Here is a 23,601-nt window from a genome sequence, read left to right as displayed (position 1 = left end):
GGAGAGAATTCTAAACCTTACAGCCCCTGTAACCGATGTGTGGTGGGCGTGTGCCAGTAAAGGCAGTGTAAGGCAGAGAATTCCAAAAGGGTGGCTAGATACATGCGCCCTGGTTCTACTGGTTCAGCTAGTTAGAATTAGTCACCAGGAACCAAGGATTAAACAGATGTAGGAGGAGTTTTAACAAGAAGGAGAATAGCCCTATTTAGATGGATGCGATTGGGATACCAAGTGGGGTATCGGATGGATACCGAGCTATGAAACAATTAGGGGAAGGGTTTACTACCACGTTCTTTTGGTGGGTGACAATAAACAAAATTGTGAATTGGATGAATTATATCTATTACGACCAACAACGATTTATTGGCTGGACTAGGGATGCAACAGAAGGGATCTTTTGAACAATTATCCGCCATCTCACTCTTATGACTTAGTAAAAAGAGGTTGGCTGTAGATCAGGCAGAAAGGGGTGGTGTCTATAGAATGGTAAGCCATTGTTGTACGTTTATCCCTAACAATACCAGTCCTGACGGGAGTATCTCTAAAGCCCTAGTTGGTTTAGATAAACTATCAGCTGAAATGAAGAGCATGGCTGGAGTGGAGGAAACCGGACTGTTCTCCTGGTTGAATGATTGGTTTGGTAAGTACTCTGTTATGGTGGTTACTGGATTTCTGACCCTAATAGTTGTGTTTCTAATATTAATGTGCTGTGCTGCCTGTGTAATTCCTTGTTTGAGAAAGTCTGTTACAGATGTCGTGCATACGGCTGGTATGATGCCCCTCCTAGGGGCTCAAGAAGGGGATGCAGACACTGAGTCTAGCTTTCGGAAGAAACTGGGGTTGACAAAGGATGACCCTTGGTTTGCTATTGGTGAGGTGGTGGAGTGACACCCTAGTGGATGTCTAAAGGGGACCAAAGTTTACTTCCCTGTTTATGTTTTATGCTTTATTAATCAAGTTAACCATTGTGAATGTTTGTCTTTCCTTATGTGAAGGTTTAAAGTTCCTGGGTGGCTGGTAGCCAACCTAGTACAAGTTGGGTGTAGATGGAAGGACTGAAGGCCTTTTTATTATCATTATTGCCTATTAATAAAAGTGTGATTTTTGTTTTTTGTATTGTATTTTAATGAGTGACACCCTAGTGGGTGTCAAAAGGGGGAATCCTAAATTTCCCTGAAATTTCTTATTTTGGGTTTTCTTATTTTGGGTTCACACCCAGTGGGTGTAAAAAGGGGGATTGTGGGAAATTATTATCTTATATTTTAGATGTGCTGTTAGCTTAATAAGAAAGCATTAATGATTAAACATAATAGGTTTGTACTGTACTGATATAAATTGTTTAACCTAACAAGCTGTGATTAATGTGAGGAACTGTTAGGGGGTAGGGTGAGATAAGACTTGTGTCTCACTTACACACACTGCCTCTTTGTTAGACCGCTCAAGGACATGTGTACTGCAAAAGTGCTGACTCTCTGGACAAGTTGCAAAACAACTAACACCTGGCAACAGTGAAGCGCCAAGGGACTGGGACCAGCCTGAGCGCCAACGATAGGCTGGGTAAGTTTAAACCACACCCAGCCTCTACTCTGATAGGCCTGCTTGGAGCAGGAACTATCTCTTTCAGAGTATTTAAAGAAGAACTTATAACAATGGCTCAGTTATCTGACTGCCCTGTGTGGTGTTTCAGTGGACCTGTATATACGAACATCATATTTACCATTGAAGTGTTTTGCATTAATTAAAATACTAGTCTATTTTAGAAGACGTGTATTGACCTCTTTTTGTTCCTATACCAGATTTGAATTGACGCAACTTAACAGTCTTATTTCTTGTTTGTTTCACACAAAAAAAATATTTTGCATCTTCAAAGTGGTAGGCATGTTGTCTAAATCAAATGATACAAACCCCCAAAAAATCAATTTTAATTCCAGGTTGTAAGGCAACAAAATGGGAAAAATGCCAAGAAGGGGTGAATACTTTCGCAAGCCATTGTAATTTGTACATGTAGGTAGGGGTAAAGTGACTATGCATAGATATAAACAGTCAATGTAAATAGTCCGGGTGGCCATTTGATTAATTGTTCAGCAGGCTTATGGCTTGGGGGTAGAAGCTGTTAAGGAGCCTTTTGGTCCTACACTTGGCGCTCCAGTACCACTTGCCGTGCGGTAGCAGAGAGAACAGTCTCTGACTTGGGTGACTGGAATCTTTGACAATTTTTTGGGCCTTCCTCTGACACCGCCTAGTATATAGGTCCTGGATGGCAGGAAGCTTGGCCCCAGTGATGTACTGGGCCGTACGCACTACCCTCTGTAGCGCCTTACGGTCAGATACCAAGCAGTTGCCATACCAGGCGGTGATGCAGCCAGTCAGGATGCTCTCAGTAGTGCAGCTGTAGAACCTTTTGAGGATCTGGGGACCAATGCCAAATCTTTTCAGTCTCCTGAGGGGGAAAAGGTGTTGTCGTGCCCTCTTCACGACTATCTTGGGGTGTTTGGACCATGATAGTTCGTTGGTGATGTGGACACCAAGGAACTTGAAACTCTTGACCTGCTCCACTAAAGCCCTGTCGATGTTAATGTGGGCCTGTTCGGCCCTCCTTTTACTGTAGTCCACGATCAGTTCCTTTGTCTTGCAGTTGGTTCCTGTTTCAGTCACGTCTTTGGTCACTTTCGTGTGGGTCAAACACAAACACCGTAATGATTGGTTGACAATAGAGCCTCCCACAATGTAGCCGATTTCTGCAGGATGAAGTTGGTGAAGCTTGCAGAAACATGCAGTCGACTGCAGTCAAAACTTCATGACCTTTGATCACATGATTTTTGTCAAGTTCATGCAGTCCACATGTAGGCATAAGTCATACAATTTGTATCCCCATAATGCAACAAACTTTGAAAGACTTGACAAAAGTGATCAGCTCGAATATGCCCAAAGCATCCACTGGCTGCAACACAACCTTGTTTTTGGTGTTAGTGAGCCACCTAATGGACACATTCCTCTTCATGAAGGGATGTAGATTTCATAACCTGCTGCTTGCTGCTTGGCTGGGGCAGACCAAATACACTCACCTCACTGCTGTCTAAAACACAATGAGAGATTATCTACTGGGTCTATTAATAACATATTGGCCTACACAGCCTGATAATAACAGTTGCGTTGGTGGGGAATTCAGTAGACCTACATGTCTGACCAAAGCTTGAATATGAGTATTATATTTTCATAGACCTGTAATTGTCTGTGAGATGTGGGATGATATTTTCACTGCTAAAAGTGTGGCAGTGGCAATGACTGTTGTGTGGCAGTGGCAATGACTGTTGTTAACATTCTTCATGTGCCATTTAAATGTGCTGCATATTTTGCTATAGTCCTAGTGCATTATTTTCATGGTCTTTAATGAATTTCCTCTATGTAGCCCACTATGTATGGATTTAGAATAAAATAGAATAGAATGGGGTCTATTCTAAGGAGACACATAGGACCATTATAATGTGATAGTCTAGTTGACCACAAAAGATAGCCAGGTGGAAAAAGAACATTCCTCCATTGGAACTTCTAGGGTAGGCTGGGCCCTATCCAAGTTGTGCCTGGCTGTTACACAGGATTTGCACAATGCCCCCATGGGCTAATACGGGGAAGATTATTTAATTCGTTGTGGTTTTCAGAGCAATATGTGAGGCAGTAAAAAGGCTCAGTCGGTAGGCTAGTCTAGTCAGGGTCAGACTGTGTCCTAGGCCAAGTCACGGTGTCGACGAATGTCATTAATTATAGCGGGACAGTGTCCGGATAAGACGGACAGACCGCCAAACAGACAGCCGTCACTGCCGCAGAGACCACAGACGCAGGCCGAGAAGCAGGCCGCCCTCGCCAAATAGTCTACAAAGAGTGTTGGGGGAGGAGGATGACAGGAACACTAATCCAATTCCCTTTCGTTACCGCATAGTAGCTTATCTTCAACCTCCCCCGCCTGTTTCTCTGGGTCAGTAAAAACAATGAATTGTTAGGCTACATTTACGATATCATATAGTCTAAATTCACGGCGACGATATAAATAAATAATTTAACAATGCGGTGTTCCGCCCGGCTGTCAAAGGGACGATTGCGCATCTTTGTGGCTGAATGCCGGAAAAGGCTATGTTGATGTCCCGACTGGGAGACGTAGCCTATTGCCCAACATATTTTATCATTTTGTAAACCACTGTCAAATATAATCGCTTCTTACATGGTGAGTAATTTCCTTTATCTTCTTTATGTCGACGACGCAAACTAGGGTATGAGCAATTTGTAGCGATATTTTAGGACAGTCATAATAATTTATGAAATCATAACTTGTTATGATCAGTGCGCGCGCAGGCACGCAACAGGTCGCGGGTACAGTAGCGGGACAGCAGAAGTTATCGCGCTGTTCTCAGAAGTGTATGAAATGTTAGATGGTCGCTTTAAATGTCAAGGTGCGATGGCACGAAAAACACAAATGCTTTGTTGGCACAATAGGCTGTGTTTTAATAGAATGAAATAGTTTGCGATACACGGACAACAGATTTGATTGTTTCTTTGTATAAACCTTATAAATATTTTTTCTAGCTATGAAAGATTGTCTAAATATCTCGTAAGCCTCTGAAAAGGGAATTCTAAAATGTAGGCTAATGTGTAGGCCATATCAAACAGTGAAATCTGGACATACATCACTGTCCGGCAGCATAGACACGTTGATCCCAAACCATAAAGCTATACATTCAATGCCTAAATTATGGGAGGCAAGGATGACAAATGTGGGCTATTATGACAAATAGGCCCCTAAATATATTTTTAATCGTTGACTCAAAACATAGCCCCTTAAATAGAATATCTATGGCGCCAACTGTGAATGGGAAACCTACACTCTAAGAAAAAATGGTGCTACCTAGAACCTAAATGGGTTCTTCGGCTCTTCCCAATAGGATAACCCTTTAAAGAACAATTTTTGGTTCCCGGTAGAACTCTTTTGGTTTCAGGTAGAACCCTTTCGGGTTCCATGTAGAACCCTTTCCACAGAGGGTTCTACCTGGAACCAAAAAGGGTTATCCTATGGTCACAGCCGAAGAACCCTTTTGGAACCCTTTTTTCCTAAAAGTATATTATTGTATTTTATAGATACACTTAAATAGGCCTAGGCTTGGCGAATACCAGGCTTTCTTATTTTAATATTTAGATATTTGTATAGGCCTACAATCCACGATGATAAATGATAATTGAATTGCTTGATATGTACAAGATGTATGTTATCAATTGATTTTAAATTATTATTTAAAACTGATTTGGGGAAACAGCAGAGGGTGCAACACAGTTAAGCATGTATTTGTGTGTGTTTGAGGGGCGACGTGCGCCCAAGATGTGCGGGCCTGTGTACAGACCAGGAGGACACGGTCAAAATCAGAATTACGCACAATCATGAACACACATTTGATACAAGATAGGCTAGCCTAGACCTATTGAACATTTATGAAAGGGTTTCATGTTGGCCTATGTGATAAGTTTAAGTGCAACACAGGGAACTGAGCTTGTACCCATATTTGTGGGCACTGGGGTTTAGACTATATGGTAGGTAACCATGCCTAATAAGGCCCTGCAATACTACAGTATTGGCTTGTTTCCAGTTTGTTTTGTGTAAACAATGTGTGTAAATGTAAATGCTAATCGATTGCGTAACAGGCCTGCAATATAGCCGATATCTTGTGTGTGTGCAATTATTGGCTTGATGTAAAATGTGTGTGTGGTAAATTTCCTTCATCCAGCAGTAACAACTCAAGGCCTATAATCGTAGAGTTGAAACCCCTAGGTTGATTAGTATACGTACAGCATTTTAGTGCTTGTTGTGGCTGAAAAGCATCAGCTGAAAAGGAGAGAACATTTGACTCACAGGGGACCAAATGTACATGAAACTACACCACAGGGTAGTGTGTATACGTGTGTGTGTGTGTGTGTGTGTGTATATGTGTGTGTGCGCGTGCCTGCGCGCGTGGGCGGGTACGGGTAGGTCCAGTAAAAAAAGTATATATTTTTCCTCACTCTGTCTGTCTCTCCTTTTCATTACCTCTCCACGTGATAAGCAGTAGAGCTCGAGGTTGAAAAGGAAGCATTGTGCGTCGCGTCAGTGGTCCTGTGTATTCGAGAGGCTCGCAGAGGGTGATGCTCATTCAGCTGTGTCCTTGCCCCATTGTTGCGAATTCCTGTTCATTCAGTGTCCTGTTAATAGAGCTCGTGCATCGGAAAGCTGGTAGGGAGGTCATTCGAATTCCAAGTTGGGGTTCCACCAATAGATTGGTTGTGCACCACTGCTCTCACCGTCCGCCAATCATCCTTTCCAAGCAGTTGACTGGATCTACCTACTTGAATAGGATATCCATAATGATGGGAGGATGCTATTTTATGGGAGGATGCTATTTTATGTAGGCCTACTTGTACCCAAACACTCGCACACACACACACACACACACACACACACACACACACACACACACGCAGTATAACATATAAAGAGAAACATCTAATCAAGGGAGAGGTGTACATTAATTGGTCTGTTCTTCATCAAATGTATAGGGACTATAAATGTAGCACATGGGGACGCAAAACTTTTGTATATACTGAAATCGAAGACAACACTTCGTGGGATACTCACGATTGTGTTTATCTGAAGGAAAGAACGTGATGGCTTTTGTGGGTGAGGTGGGTTACTAGAAGGAAGCAAGTGGAGTGAAGAGGGGGTCATGGCTCAAAAGAAGTGTTCATTCGCCATTTGAATGCAAATGCAGTGGTTGAACAGGAGGACTGTGTGTGTGTGTGTGTGTGTTTTGTGGGGGGGGGGGGGGGGGGGGGGTTTGAGAAAAGAAGACTTGTTGAGAGAAATTGACACATATGCCTGTAGTCTTCACAAGTTCTTCCCGTTTGCACCAAGATGCCACCAACGGAGTTTAACATTTTTAGCGGAAAATTCATCTGCGCTTCGCTTCTAATTCGCGCAATTTAGTTAACCACTTTTTCAGTGTGCAGGGAGAAAATAATCTAAGCATTCTGTTGGCCCATGTGCAGATGAAGCATGTCTCGTCGGAAACAGAAACGACCCCAGCAGCTCATGAGACCGCTCCCTGCAGCCTCTCAGATATTAGAGCATGGTGAGAAATTGACTATTATTGATATGCAAGTTAACAACTGAATACATTAGCCATTAGTTTTCTATGTTTTTCAAAGTAGCTCAACGTGTTTTTCTAATTAATAGGCCAAGTGGTTATGATATTTTTTGGAAAGCTATTTTTCTGGGTAGTTAATACCTTTATTTCCTCTACATAACAGTGATTGTGTAGTGGCACATCTATAAAAACAACAACTTCAAGAGGCAGCATATTCTACCTGTCATCTGGAAAGTTTTGGTGATAGTTTGATTGAAAACGTTGACTCCCATCTCTGACAGTTCAAAATCTAAAGTTATGGTGATGCTTTGATGCTCCTCTTATTAATGTCAGCAATAATGTCATATTATTGCAATTATTGTGTCTTAGGAGTCTGTTTTTCTTATTTAGATTCTTCGTTTTTTCCTTCTCACTGCCCTCACCAGCCCTCCTCCTATTGCCAGGCTCAGAGGCACAGACCACCCAGTTAGTGGGAGGATAAAGAATAGAAAAGACATGAGAATGCAGAGGCAATACAGTGTAGATAAGATATTATTTATTTATTTAACCCTTATCAACTCTATAATTCCAAATATTCATATTGAGTTTTGGGAGACTGAGCAATGAGAGGGAGATGGTAGAGGACTGATGACTGTGAGAGGTGATGTATAAGGTGTAACTGCAATAGCATGCGACCCCATTGTCCATCTGGGCTTTGTGGTTGAGCAGTAAGGCATGAACATACCCAAGAACTAGTGTGAATCTCAAAATGTGTGTGTGTGTGTGTGTGTGTGTCTGTCTGTATCTATATGTGGTTGTGCGGCTGCGACCAGTCAAACAGGGCTAGTGGGGTCGAATAGTGTAGTAATATTGTAGTGATAGGGTGTAGTAACATTGTAGTGATTGGGTGTAGTAATATTGTGTTTGTACATGTAGGTGTGTGTTTGTGTGTGCGTGTGTGTTTGTGTTTGTGGATTCAAATAAAGTATTTAAAATGTGTGTTTGTGTGTGTGTGTGTTAGTGATGTGTGGTTGTTGATGGTCTGTTTGTTTTCTTGTCTGGTAGCCTGTGTGTTTTCTTTTGCCTCCACCTCTTCCTCTCTGGCCCAGAATTTAGTTGATGGAATGTGACCCCAGAGTTCTTAAGGTCAAGTATGCCAGCCAATCACAGCCTGACCCCTGACACCCCAGAGGGTAATGGGGGAAGGGTGCACCAAGAGATGAAAGACAGAGAGAGAGAGAAGGAGAGAGAGTAGTGTGTGATAGAGTGCATGTGCATGTCTATATACAGTATGCATGTCTTTTTCGGAGGTCAGGGTTGTAAGCGGTTTTAGGGTCCATTGTCCTCTGTACTGTGTTGCCGTGGAAACAAGGTAGGCTGCTCATGGTGTAAGTTGGGGGGGGGGGGGTGCAGACGAAGATGGAGAAGATAAAGAATGAAGTGAAGAGGAAAGAGAGGGGGTTTGGAGGATGAGGAAAGAGAGGGGAAGTTTGGAGGATGAGGAAAGAGAGGGGGAGTTTGGAGGATGAGGAAAGAGAGGGGGAGTTTGGAGGATGAGGAAAGAGAGGGGGTGTTTGCAGGATGAGGAAAGAGAGGGGGTTTGGAGGATGAGGAAAGAGAGGGGAAGTTTGGAGGATGAGGAAAGAAAGGGGGAGTTTGGAGGATGAGGAAAGAGAGGGGGAGTTTGGAGGATGAGGAAAGAAAGGGGGAGTTTGGAGGATGAGGTAATGGAGAAGAGAACAAAGAGTGAAATTGGATCTGGATCAGGAGTTCACCTGACAGCATGGTCTTGTAATGTATAGTTGTTATCTGAGGGCTTCACTCCTTATCTGTTGTGCTTCTACCTATCTGCTACTACTTGCAAAATCACAATTATAAGATGGATTCTCAGAGGTCCATTCTCTTCTATCTGGTAATTGTTACCTCTATGATTTGCTAGAGTTGCATTTCTGTGCTATCCACTGACCATAATCAGAGCGTGATAAGGTCGACCTGTGGAAAACAGTCTCAAAAAGGACATTCTGAGTAGTGCTCACTGCTCAAACAGACTTCACTGAGTTTTATTAAGCGAAAGTGGTAACAGTGTGTAAAGTAGATGCAAAGTTCTGTCATGCTCAGTAAGACAATAACTAAGTCAACTCTCGCTCGTCTTCTTTCTCTTCTTTTCTCAGATGACCAGTTGGCAGTGAAGTCATTCTCCTTTCCTCTGACCACAGACTCCTCTTCTTCATCATCTTCCTCCTCTCCTCAGAGCTACCAGCCACCCCTGGCTCCACGTTCCTACTTTTGGGGGCTTCACACCCCCTCTCTACCCAGCAAGGGCTCCCCCCTCCCCTGCTCCCCCTGCCAGCCCACCTCCTGCCCCATCTCCCTCACAGACCCCCAGTCCTCCCTCTCCCCTGACTTCCCCCACCCCTCCCTCTTCTCCCAGACAGTCCTGCGCCTTCCTGACACCACCTCCACGACGCCCTCCAGTCAGACCCACCCTCCCCGCTCTCTCATGGCCTCTCCCAAGCTGGGCGTGTCAGCCACCACTACCACCTCCTCATCCTCTTCCTCAGCCTCCCTCTGCCCCCCACCCCACCCTGGCAGCCCCAGCCCTGTACCTGAAGGCCCTCCCAGCCCTGTGACGCCCTCCCCCAGCCCGGGTGCTGCCTCTGCAGCCCCGCCCTGCGCCCACCTGAGCATTGCGGTGATCCTGGATGAACTGCGGGTGCTGCAGCAGAGGCAGATTCACCAGATGCAGATGACGGAGGAGATCTGTAGGCAGGTGCTGCGGCTGGGCGGGGCCTCCTGTGCCCTGGAGGCGCCCCAGATCCTCCTGCCTCCTTTGCCCCAGCTCTGTCTGGAGGCCAGTGAGAGGGCCTCCAGTCCTCCCCAGCCTACACCCACCCAGCCTCCCAGCTCTGTAGCCCCTCTGCTGGCCTGCTTCTCCTCCCTGCTCCCTCCCCAGCCTGCCTCCAAGCCCTCCAAGCCCAGCCACCCCCTGTCCCATGTCCTGCGGCCACACAAGTCCCAGATGGAGGGCGCAGGAGGGGCTACAGAGTCTTATCTTTACCCTGGGACCAGTGTCCGCCCTTCCTCCTCCTCTTCTTCCTCTTCTGCCTCCTCTGCCATCTCTACCATGGCCTCATCCAACTACCCCCTGGCCCTCTCCCTGGCCTTGCCCACCCGTTACCTCCATGAGAAATCCCCCAACACCACGTCAGCCAGCAGCCATGGTGGCCTGTCCTTCCTTACCCCGTCCCTGCCCACCACTGCCTCTATGGCACCCCCCTCCTCTCAGGAGCCCCACCTGTCTGTCTCCTCAGCGGGGTCCTCGACCTCCTCCCTGGGGCGTCTGCAGCATGCCTGTCGGTTCTGTGGGAAGCTGTTCAGCAGTGACTCGTCCCTGCAGATCCACCTGCGCTCCCACACGGGCGAGAGGCCATACCAGTGCCCTGTCTGCCTCAGCCGCTTCACCACCCGCGGCAACCTCAAGGTGCACTTCCTCCGCCACCGCGAGCAGAACCCAGAGCTCTCGCTCTCCCTCCTCCCCCCTTCCCTGTTTGGGCCGGGCATGGGACCAGCGGGGGGGTCTGAGCCCCAGGGTCAGCCCATGAGCAGCATTGGTCTGAGCATCAGCGCAGCGCAGGCTCAGAGACGTCGTAAACGGCGGGCTGAGGATGACCCGTATGGAGACGGTATGGAGGTGGGAGGTGTCGGAGGGGGCTTCTCTCTGGGGGCGTCCACCAGTGCTCCCCCCTCCTCTCTCCCCCTTCCCCCCAGTGTGGACCTGGCCCTCATCTCCACTGCCCACTCCCTCCTGCGGCTCAACCAAGTCGCCGCTGCAGCCGCTGCTGCATCCATATCCTCTGCTGCTTCCTCACTCACATCCTCCTCTTCCTCCTCTGCATCCTCCTCCCTCCTCTCTGTTCCCTCCTCGTCCGCCTCCGCCATCGCTGGGTTCTTCAAGGGGGTGAAGCAGCAGCGTTTTGATGAGAACACGCCCCCTCACCCTCCCATGATGTCACACTCTGCTTACTCCCAGCTGGCCCACCTCCCTAAACTCCTCTTCCCCTCTGGCTCCCCCCACCATCACCCTGCCCTGGGCCTGCTCCGCCCTCCACCCCCTGCCCCAGGCTCCTCCCACCTCTCCTCCACCCACTCTCAGCTCTCCTTCCCCTTCTCCCACTACCCCAAAGCCTACGCCTCCACCTCCTCCCCCTCCTCCTCTACCCCCACCTCAGACACCTCCAAGCTGCAGCGGCTGGTGGAGAAGCTAGAGAAGGAGCCTCCCACCTCCTCTCCCTGGGCCTCCTCCTCAGGGGAGACCTCCCACAGCAGCATGGCCTCTGCTGGATTGTTCAGCAGCGGCCTCATGGGCGCCAGCACCTCCAGCACTTATGTGATGGCATCCCCATCGTCCTCCACCCACGCCCCCACCTCCGTCTCCAACTTCACCAGGGAGATGGTGGCCGCTCTGGGCATGAGCGCAAACGGGGGCAGCGCTCTGGCAGGCGCCATGCTCCCCGGCCTTGGCATCATGAGCACTGGCTCCCTGGCCCCCAACCAGTGTGGGGTGTGTCTGCGTGTGCTGAGCTGCCCCAGGGCACTGCTTCTGCACCAGGCCACCCACCTGGGTGAGCGCCCCTTCCCCTGTAAACTGTGTGGACGCTCCTTCTCCACCAAGGGCAGCCTGCGGTCCCACCTGGCAACCCACCGTGCCCGCCCGCCCAACTCTCGCGCCCAGAACTCTTGCCCTCTTTGCCAGCGCAAGTTCACAAACGCCCTGGTGCTGCAGCACCACATCCGCATGCATCTGGGAGGGCAGCTGCCACCGGAGGGCGGTCCAGAGTCTCTGTCAGAGGCCTCAGCAGAGCCTGATGCTATCTCTGAGATCCAGGCCCATTCCCAGCCACAGTCCAATGACACCCCCAAGGTCTCCACTGAGAGCTCCACTGCAGCCTCAGGCAGCCAGTCAAAGAATTCAGCAGCGTCCACACACTTTCAAACCCTAGTGGGAGGCTCCGCACCCGTATCGGTCAGTGTGACATCACCAAAGTGTGTCTGGGAGCCCAACAGATCTCACTCCTCCAGCCCTGACCTGATCCCTCCCTCTGACCTCAGCCCTGACTCCTTCCTAAACACCTCACACACCCCTCCACCCGGCAGCGCAGACCCCCCAGTCCTGTTTGTCAGTGTGCCTTCTCCACCCCCTCCTCTAGGAGATACAGGCTCCCCAGTCAGTGATGACAACCATGCTGAACTCCTTGATTCAACCATTGGTACCATTGGCCCTGCTCCCACTTCCTCCAGTGTTACCAAAACCACCCCCTTGTCCAGTCTAATGATGTCAGACTGTCTATTGGGTCAGAATGCCCTTCCTCTCGATGTCTTCCTCCCTGGACCTAGATCAAACCTGGAGAATCTACTGAGCACCCCAACCCTCAGTGCCCCGTTAGCACACCCCAGCCCAGCCCCCTCCTTTACCCCTGTCCTTAACCCAGAGCAACCCAAAACCCACCTAGCACCCAAACCAGACCCAGAGCATCCCCCTAAACTCCAAACCCCCAAGCCCACAGAGGAAGACAGGGTTGAAACCCCCAAACCTGCAGCACCAAAGCATGACCAAGCTCTTGTGCCTGATACGGACCCCAGAATGGCACCACCATCAGAGACCGCAGACACAAGCGATGCTGAGGCTAGGGATGATCCTCAGAAAGCTATACCCTACACCAGGGAGACGAGTCAGGGGGCGTACCTTGGCTCCCATGGGAAGGAGGATGGGATGGGTGGTGTCTCTGACCAACTGGAAAGCACTGTTCCCATCAGTTTGGCTCCCACTCTCCCCCCTCCCCTGTCTCGCCCTGAGAAGAAGACATACAGCTGTGCCGAGTGTGGGAAAGAGTATGCCAGCCGCAGTGGACTGAAGGTAAGAGGATGTGGGTATAGATTGATGTGCGGGTTGGTAGAGAACTTAGCCCTTTCTTATGGACTACATGTTTATGGACTTCATGATAGCTACTTTGAAGTGATTTATTAATCTGTGGAATTGTTCATTAGATGTCCAAAACATCGCAACCAATGAACCAGACATTACTACTAAAACTACTTTGGTCTGTTAGTTGATATTCAGGTTACATTTAACTGAGAAACATTCACTGATGATAAAGCTCCTTCCAGACTGAAGGGAATCAGTCAAGCTAAATGTTTGTGATATAAATGTTCTTTCCAGCAAGGGGGACTCAGAGGTTGGTCAGAGTGTCACTTAAACAATCTGTTATTTTCATATTCATCCACAGGGACATATGAAGCATCATGGAGGGGTTGTCAAGGCAACACGTCCCCCTGTACGGAGCGGTCGCTCGGCCTCTGAGCGACTTCCTGCTAACACACCGACAACGTCCTCCAACCCCCCGGCCACCAGGAGCAATGTGGGCTTCTGGAACCAGTACCAAGCCTTCCTCAACACCAGCAACGACCCGGCAGACGACCTGGCACAAGGCCTGGCCAGTGGCAGCCAAGGAGAGGATGGGGAGATGCCCCGATTGGCTAAATCTCCTGTTAGATCCCAGCTGTTGAAGGAGCCGACCACTGGGAGGGGTTCAGAGGATGGGTCTGACGAAGGGTCTACTCTAGAGTCAATGTAATTGGTGCTCTCAATGGACATTCACTGTACCTTTGGGTCAAATCGTAGGGAATTTTGTATTGTATTGCTTCCAAATTCAGTTGAGTAGTCTGTCAGTTTGTTGTCTGTGAGTAAATTGCTTAGTTAATTTGTGATAACTGTAAGTTGGCCATCCTGGCCTTTTCTTTTAAAAGAGGAGAAAGTTGAAGGATGCAAAAAGACGACATAACTCCAGGATTGGGAGATTGAGGTCATAAGTCACTGTCAAGACGATGAGAGTTGGAGCTGAACAGTCTGACTCACTGTTTATTTGATAGATATAAACTCTAATAAAGACGTATTGGAAAAGGAGGCAAGGTAGAGAGGATGTAATATTGTTCTCACGTAAACAATTCCTTCATTCAAACATAAAAGGGAAAAGTAGGTGGAACAGAATGGGAGGGGTCACTAAACTAAACGTGTACAGTAGCTTCAACCCTGGCAGTCTATGGAGATGCAGTCTCTCATCCTACTACTGTACAAAACCTAACCTTTCATGTCATCGTGGTTTACTTTTGAACTCTTAATTACTCCAGACTCTTCCTCCAACTGATAGACAGAGAAGCACAGAGGACTGGGTGTTGTGGTGTGCCAGGTGGAGAAAGAAAGAAAGAGAGACAGTTTCCTGTGTGACCCATTCCTTTGGATCTTGTGAATAAGCTGATTGTCGTTTGGTCTCACAGTCTGTTCTCTGTAACTCGTTGTCTTTGTTTCATGTTGTATCTTTATAACGAAACAAAACAAATCAGAGGTCTACGTCTGGTATTGTTGTGAGTTGTACGTTCAGTGTATTCCTGAGAGGGAGGAAAAAAATACATTAAAAACAACAACTGGGAAACATGACGATTTCTCTTTTTTGTTGTTGACTGTGGCTATTTGCTTTGTCTTGGACGTCTATCGTGCCTGTTCTACATTCTGCTGTAGATCTGTTTTGTTTATTTGTTTATTTGTCACACTGCTGTTAGTGACACCAAAAAAATGGTACATGCACACACATGCCAGATGCACACAGTGTACGTGCATAAGTGTGCATTTGGGCATTTATTTGTGCGTGTGTGTATGTGTGTACACACGTATGTGTGTACCAATGTGCATATGTGTGTTGGCACAGCAGTGTGTAGCCCCTAACTGCCTTGGCCTTGCCAGGTTTCCTCACACACAGGCGTCACTAATCCCTGCTCTCTTTCAACACAATTAAACTCCTCTGCCTTCCTCTGTGTCTGTCACATCAACCAAGAGGAAGAGGGGGGAAGAGACCAGCTGTCCCCACTTCAGACCCTAATCCCCCTCAGCCATGATGACAACCAGAGCATGGTGTGTGTGTGTGTTTGTGTGTGTGTGTGTGTGTGTGTGTGTGTGTGAGTGAAAGGTCAAAGGGGGGGGCTGATGGCTCAGACTGTGGTCACTGGTCATTGAGGGTTAAAAGGATTGCCAAGGTGTAAGCATCAATTAATTAACATTTAGGAGTGTGGGCACATTCAGTAAGGTACTGAATATTCTGTGGGTGTGCAGTCTTTGTTGATCTGTTTAGCTGGTGCTCATTCATCTTAACACTTAGGAAAGGGCATGACTATAACTACTATTGAGGGAAAATGTACTTGCTATGACTGTGATATGTGGTTGTCTCACCCAGCTGTCTTAAGATGAATGCACTAATTGTAAGTCACTCTGAATAAGAGCATCTGCTAAATGACTAAAATGTAACATGTAAAACATGTAAAGCATCAGTGCATGTGTAACTAATCACCACATGCATGACAAGTATACTAAGAGAAAGGTTTAGTATGTCTGTACAGCAGATGGCAGTGTGCAGTTTTAGATGCTGATCCAGACAGCATATAAAGAGGAGTAAGGAGGAGTAGAAGTGGTGGATAAATAGAAAAACCCTAAAGTATCACTGTCAAGACATTATTGTAATGCGTTAAACAAAACCTTCAGGATTTAAAAAAAATGTTGGAAGATATATTTAATAACATATTACTGGTTAAGACCACAACGTGACAGTGTTTAGCCAGGCCTTCAGCATGAGAGAACCTGTTGGATTGACCAAGTGAACTAACTGACCCATTTGGGCTGAGGTAAGCCTAACCCCTCGTTCATTATCCAATATCAACGGCCCCGTGTGCATTCCTGCCTGATGATAACTGCGTCATTCAACTGGGAGCAACAATTATCTATCACAGGACATTTGAGCATGTCTCCAGACTACTAAACATTTCAGAAAGAATGTGAAAGATAAATTCATCATAGACCAATTTGCATAAGACATTTTATTGTTGTTGTTCCCCACGATGAAATCAACCTTGCGTTAGTCATGGGTAACTGCATAGTATGTCTGAAAGTGGGCGTCTCCACAGAAGTGGGAGGTTCAACAGAAGTGGGTGTATGGAACGCAAATGAGCTAATTGGGCAGATTTGTTGACACTCAAGACCGTTTTGCGTGGCTGATTGGGCTACAGGATTAGTCGATTGTTGACAACTCTAGCATTTTAGCTAAGCCTAACCCTAACACTTTTCCTAACCTTAACCTCATTCTCCTAACCTGTAACTTTAATTATCCTAACCTGCCATGTTAATTATCCTAAGCTGATACGCATTTTAGCTAAGCCTAACCCTAACCTTTTTGCTAACCTTAACCTCATTCTCCTAACCTGTCATGTTAATTATTCGAACCTGCCACGTTAATTCTCCTAACCTGCTACGGTAGTTCTCTTAATCTGCAATGTAAAGCTGACCCGCTGTGCACCTGGCTTGGGTCTAACCAATAATGGAGTTCTGATCTTAAACCAAACCCTGTTGAGCCACCCACTGATGTTACACCCATCGCTGTTGATCTTTTGAAACACCCACTTTCAGACACACTTCAAGTATGCAGTTACCCATTCTTGCGATTTTGACGAAAATTCGGTGAATGATGCGTCTTCCTACAGAGATTAGGCCTATACACAATTTCACTGATTGGCCCAAGGGGGGCACTATAGTAATCAACTGAAAACTTTGAACAAGCACATCTCCTGTACCGTTTGAGCTACAGTCATGCAATTTGTACATACAGTTGAAGTCAGAAGGTTACATACACTCGTTTTTCAACCACTCCACACATTTGTTAACAAACTATAGTTTTGGCAAGTTGGTTAGGACATCTACTTTGTGCATGACACAAGTAACTTTTCCAACAATTGTTTACAGACAGATTATTTCACTTATAATTCACTGTATCACAATTCCAGTGGGTCAGAAGTTTACATACACTAAGTTGACGGTGCCTTTAAACAGCTTGGAAAATTCCAGAAAATGATGTCATGGCTTTAGAAGCTTCTGATAGGCTAATTGACATCATTTTAGTTAATTGGAGGTGTACCTGTGGATGAATTTCAAGGCCTACCTTCAAACTCAGTGCCTCTTTGCTTGAAATCATGGGAAAATCAAAAGAAATCAGCCAAGACCTCAGAAAAAAAATTGTAGACCTCCACAAGTCCGGTTAATCCTTGGGAGCAATTTCCAAACGCCTGAAGGTACCACGTTCATCTGTACAAACAATAGTACGCAAGTATAAACACCATGGGACCACGCAGCCGTCATATAGCTCAGGAAGGAGACGCGTTCTGTTTCCTAGAGATGAACGTACTTTGGTGCGAAAAGTGCAAATCAATCCCAGAACAACAGCAAAGGACCTTGTGAAGATGCTTGAGGAAACAGGTACAAAAGTATCTATATCCACAGGAAAACGAGTCCTATATCGACATAACCTGAAAGGCCGCTCAGCAAGGAAGAAGCCACTGCTCCAAAACCGCCATAAAAAAGTCTGACTACGGTTTGCAACTGCACATTTGGAGAAATGTCCTCTGGTCTGATGAAACAAAAATAGAACTGTTTGCCCATAATGACCATCGTTATGTTTGGAGGAAAAAGGTGGTTGCTTGCAAGCCGAAGAACACCATCGCAACCGTGAAGCACGGGGGTGGCAGCATCATAATAATATAATAATAATATGCCATTTAGCAGACGCTTTTATCCAAAGCGACTTACAGTCATGCGTGCATAAATTTTTACGTATGGGTGGTCCCGGGGATCGAACCCACTACCCTGGCGTTACAAGCGCCATGCTCTACCAATTGAGCTACAGAGGACCACGCTGTGGGGGTGCTTTGGGGGTGCTTTGCTGCAGGAGTGACTGGTGCACTTCACAAAATAGATGGCATCATGAGGAAGGAAAATGATGTGGATATATTGAAGCAACATCTCAAGACATCAGTCAGGAAGTTAAAGCTTGGTCGCAAATGGGTCTTCCAAATGGACAATGACCCCAAGCATACTTCCAAATATGTGCCAAAATGGCTTAAGGACAACAAAGTCAAGGTATTGGAGTGGCCATCACAAAGCCCTGACTTCAATCCTATAGAACATTTGTGGCCAGAACTGAAAAAGTGTGTGCGAGCAAGGAGGCCTACAAACCTGACTCAGTTACACCAGCTCTGTCAGGAGGAATGGCCCAAAATTATAATAATAATAATAATATGCCATTTAGCAGACGCTTTTATCCAAAGCGACTTACAGTCATTCGTGCATACATTTTTTTTTTGTTGTTTTGTGTATGGGTGGTCCCGGGGATCGAACCCACTACCTTGGGTAAATTCACCCAATTTATTGCGGGAAGCTTGTGGAAGGCTACCCGAAACATTTGATCCAAGTTAAACAATTTAAAGGCAATGCAACCAAATACTAATTGAGTGTATGTAAACTTCTGACCCACTGGGAATGTGATGAAAGAAATAAAAGCTGAAATAAAAAATGCTATTATTCTGACATTTCAAATTCTTAAAATAAAGTGGTGATCCTAACTGACCTAAAACAGGGAATGTTTACTAGGATTAAATGTCAGGAATTGTGAAAAACTGAGTTTAAATGTATTTGGCTAAGGTGTATGTAAACTTCCGACTTCAACTGTAGGCCTACAGTGGGGGGGAAAGTATTTAGTCAGCCACCAATTGTGCAAGTTCTCCCACTTAAAAAGATGAGAGAGGCCTGTAATTTTCATCATAGGTACACATCAACTATGACAGACAAAATGAGAATTTTTTTTCCAGAAAATCACATTGTAGGATTTTTAATGAATTTATTTGCAAATTATGGTGGAAAATAAGAATTTGGTCAATAACAAAAGTTTCTCAATACTTTGTTATATACCCTTTGTTGGCAATGACACAGGTCAAACGTTTTCTGTAAGTTTTCACAAGGTTTTCACACACTGTTGCTGGTATTTTGGCCCATTCCTCCATGCAGATCTCCTCTAGAGCAGTGATGTTTTGGGGCTGTCGCTGGGCAACATGGACTTTCAACTCCCTCCAAAGATTTTCTATGGGGTTGAGATCTGGAGACTGGCTAGGCCACGCCAGGATCTTGAAATGCTTCTTACGAAGCCACTCCTTCGTTGCCCGGGCAGTGTGTTTGGGATCATTGTCATGCTGAAAGACCCAGCCACGTTTCATCTTCAATGCCCTTGCTGATGGAAGGAGGTTTTCACTCAAAATCGCACGATACATGGCCCCATTCATTCTTTCCTTTACACGGATCAGTCGTCCTGGTCCCTTTGCAGAAAAACAGCCCCAAAGCATGATGTTTCCACCCCCATGCTTCACAGTAGGTATGGTGTTCTTTGGATGCAACTCAGCAATCTTTGTCCTCCAAACACGACGAGTTGAGTTTTTACCAAAAAGTTATATTTTGGTTTCATCTGACCATATGACATTCTCCCAATCCTCTTCTGGATCATCCAAATGCACTCTAGCAAACTTCAGACGGGCCTGGACATGTACTGGCTTAAGCAGGGGGACACGTCTGGCACTGCAGGATTTGAGTCCCTGGCGGCGTAGTGTGTTACTGATGGTAGGCTTTGTTACTTTGGTCCCAGCTCTCTGCAGGTCATTCACTAGGTCCCCCCGTGTGGTTCTGGGATTTTTGCTCACCGTTCTTGTGGTCATTTTGACCCCACGGGGTGAGATCTTGCATGGAGCCCCAGATCGAGGGAGATTATTAGTGGTCTTGTATGTCTTCCATTTCCTAATAATTGCTCCCACAGTTGATTTCTTCAAACCAAGCTGCTTACCTATTGCAGATTCAGTCTTCCCAGCCTGGTGCAGGTCTACAATTTTGTTTCTGGTGTCCTTTGACAGCTCTTTGGTCTTGGCCATAGTGGAGTTTGGAGTGTGACTGTTTGAGGTTGTGGACAGGTGTATTTTATACTGATAACAAGTTCAAACAGGTGCCATTAATACAGGTAGCGAGTGGAGGACAGAGGAGCCTCTTAAAGAAGAAGTTACAGGTCTGTGAGAGCCAGAAATCTTGCTTGTTTGTAAGTGACCAAATACTTATTTTCCACCATAATTTGCAAATAAATTCATAAAAAATCCTACAATGTGATTTTGAAAATTCTCAAATTGTCTGTCATAGTTGACGTGTACCTACTATGAAAATTACAGGCCTCTCTCATCTTTTTAAGTGGGAGAACTTGCACAATTGGTGGCTGACTAAATACTTTTTTCCCCCACTGTATATGCAGCCTCTCATGAGCAACAAGTTTCCCATAAGGACCTAAACTCAGCAAAAAAAGAAACGTCCTCTCACTGTCAACTGCGTTTATTTTCAGCAAACTTAACATGTGTAAATATTTGTATGAACATAACAAGATTCAACAACTGAGACATAAACTGAACATGTTCCACAGACATGTGACTAACAGAAATTGAATAATGTGTCCCTGAACAAAGGGGGGTCAAAATCAAAAGTAACAGTCAGTATCTGGTGTGGCCACCAGCTGCATTAAGTACTGCAGTGCATCTCCTCCTCATGGACTGCACCAGATTTGCCAGTTCTTGCTGTGAGATGTTACGGCACTCTTCCACCAAGCACCTGCAAGTTCCCAGACATTTCTGGGGGGAATGGCCCAAGCCCTCACCCTCCGATCCAACAGGTCTCAGACGTGCTCAATGGGATTGAGATTCGGGCTCTTCGCTGGTCATGGCAGAACACTGACATTCCTGTCTTGTAGGATATCAAGCACAGAACAAGCAGTATGGCTGGTGGCATTGTCATGCTGAAGGGTCATGTCAGGATGAGCCTGCAGGAAGGGTAACACATGAGGGAGGAGGATGTCTTCCCTGTAACGCACAGCGTTGAGATTGCCTGCAATGACAACAAGCTCAGTCCGATGATGCTGTGACACACCGCCCCAGACCATGACGGACCCTCCACCTCCAAATCGCTCCTGCTCCAGAGTACAGGCCTCGGTGTAACGCTCATTCCTTCGACGATAAACGCAAATCCGACCATCACCCCTGGTGAGACAAAACCGCGATTCGTCAGTGAAGAGCACTTTTTGCCAGTCCTGTCTTGTCCAGCAACGGTGGGTTTGTGCCCATAGGTGACGTTGTTCCCGGTGATGTCTGGTGAGGACCTGCCTTACAACAGGCCTACAAGCCCTCAGTCAAGCCTTTCTCAGCCTATTGCAGACAGTTTGAGCACTGATGGAGGGATTGTGCGTTCCTGGTGTAACTCGGGCAGTTGTTTCCATCCTATATCTGTCCCGCAGGTGTGATGTTCGGATGTACTGATGTTCCGATGCCACTGCGAGGACAATCAGCTGTCTGTCCTGTCTCCCTGTAGCGCTGTCTTAGGCGTCTCACAGTACGGACATCTGCAGTCCTCATGCCTCCTTGCAGCATGCCTAAGGCACGTTCACGCAGATGAGCAGGGACCTTGGGCATCTTTCTTTTGGTGTTTTTCAGAGTCAGTAGAAAGGCCTCTTTAGTGTCCTAAGTTTTCATAAATGTGACCTTAATTGCCTACCGTCTGTAAGCAGTTAGTGTCTTAACGACCGTTCCACAGGTGCATGTTCATTAATTGTTTATGGTTAATTGAACAAGCATGGGAAACGGTGTTTAAACCCTTTACAATGAAGATCTGTGAAGTTATTTTGATTTTTACGAATTATCTTTGAAAGACAGGGTCCTGAAAAAGGGATGTTTCTTTTTTTGCTGAGTTTATAAGCGCCACACATTTTTTATTATTTTTATTTCCAGCCCTCATTAATCCACGCAACATACACTACCAGTTAAAGGTTTGGACACACCTACTCATTCAAGGGTTTTTCTTTATTTTTACTATTTTCTACATTGTAGAATAATAGTGAAGACATCAAAACTATGAAATAATACATATGGAATCATGTAGTAACCACAAAAGTGTTCAACAAATCAAAATATATTTTATATTTGAGATTCCTCAAATAAAAACAATTTGCCTTGATGACAGCTTTACATTCTCTCAACCAGCTTCATGAGGTAGTCACCTGGAATGCATTTCAACTAAAAGGCGTGCCATGTTAAAAGATAATTTGTGGAATTTCTTTCCTTCTTAATGCGTTTGAGCCAATCAGTTGTGTTGTGACAAGGTAGGGGGGGTATACAGAAGATAGCCCTATTTGGTAAAAGACCAAGTCCATATTATGGCAAGAACAGCTCAAATAAGCAAAGAGAAACAACAGTCCATCATTACTTTAAGACATGAAGGTCAGTCAATACGGAACATTTCAAGAACTTTGAAAGTTTCTTTAAGTGCAGTTGCAAAAACCATCAAGCGCTATGATGAAACTGGCTCTCATGAGGACCACCACAGGAATGGAAGACCCAGAGTTACCTCTGCTGCAGAGGATAAGTTCATTAGAGTTACCAGCCTCAGAAATTGCAGCCCAAATAAATGCTTCACAGAGTTCAAGTAACAGCAATGGACATTAGACCGGTGGAAATGTGTCCTTTGGTCTGAAGTCCAAATTGGAGATTTTTGGTTCCAACCGTCATGACTTTGTGAGACCCGGTGTGGGTGAACGGATGATCTCCGCATGTGTATTTCCCACCGTAAATTATGGAGGAGGAGGTGTTATGGTGTGGGGGTGCTTTGCTATCATTTGTTTTTCAACAGGACAATGACCCAACACACCTCCAGGCTGTGTAAGGGCTATTTTACCAAGAAGGAGAGTGATGGAGTGCTGCATCAGATGACCTGGCCTCCACAATCCCCCGACCTCAACCAAATTGAGATGGTTTGGGATAAGTCGGACCGCAGTGTGAAGGAAAAGCAGCCAACAAGTGCTCAGCATATGTGGGAACTCCTTCAAGACTGTTGGAAAAGCATTCCAGGTGAAGCTGGTTGAGAGAATGCCAAGAGTGTGCAAAGCTGTCATCAAGGCAAAGGGTGGCTATTTGAAGAATCTCAAATATAAAATATATTTTGATTTGTTGAACACTTTTTTGGGTACTACATGATTCCATATGTGTTATTTCATAGTTTTGATGTCTTCACTATTATTCTACAATGTAGAAAATAGTACAAATAAAGAAAAACCCTTGAATAAGTAGGTGTTCTAAAACATTTGACTGGTAGTGTATATGCCAGTGAAACTGAATTACATGCACTCAGAAAAGTCATTCCTCTGCTGGAGGTGTAAAACACAAAAGGGGACATATTTGCATATGTTATGGTCTTGTGAGGCTGGCTGAATTCTGGCTAAGAGTATGTTATTTTATCTCAGCATGTCTACAGATTCTCCCTTCTCCCTGTTTTTGTTTGCTTGGAAATGTTGATACTGGAGACTGTTATCTGAAGAAACGGTGTAACCAAGCATTTATAGCGGCTAAGAAATGCATTGCCATTAATTGGAAGGTTAGTTATCCTCCCACAATGTCAAGTTATGTATCACTAGATTTGATTTATTACAAGATTAATGGTATACTGGGCAACTTTCATAAGGTCTGGATG

At 45.8% G+C, this 23,601-nt stretch overlaps 1 protein-coding gene across 1 annotated transcript; it reads left to right on the top strand.

Moving 5' to 3' along the window:
• The first annotated feature begins 9,624 nt into the window (after positions 1-9,624).
• On the top strand, positions 9,625-14,626 carry LOC311098868 (uncharacterized protein). The gene is made up of 2 exons (XM_084139431.1): positions 9,625-13,053; positions 13,424-14,626. The coding sequence occupies exons 1-2, from the start codon at positions 9,640-9,642 to the stop codon at positions 13,769-13,771; spliced, it is 3,762 nt and encodes a 1,253-aa protein (XP_083995557.1). The 5' UTR covers positions 9,625-9,639; the 3' UTR covers positions 13,772-14,626.
• The last annotated feature ends 8,975 nt before the right edge of the window (positions 14,627-23,601 follow it).

The sequence above is a fragment of the Coregonus lavaretus genome (assembly GCF_964263955.1).
Source record: "Coregonus lavaretus genome assembly, chromosome: 23".
NCBI classification, from domain to species: Eukaryota; Metazoa; Chordata; class Actinopteri; order Salmoniformes; family Salmonidae; genus Coregonus; species Coregonus lavaretus.
The sequence above is the reverse complement of the archived record's forward strand: the minus strand, read 5'-3'. Positions and strand labels throughout refer to the sequence as shown.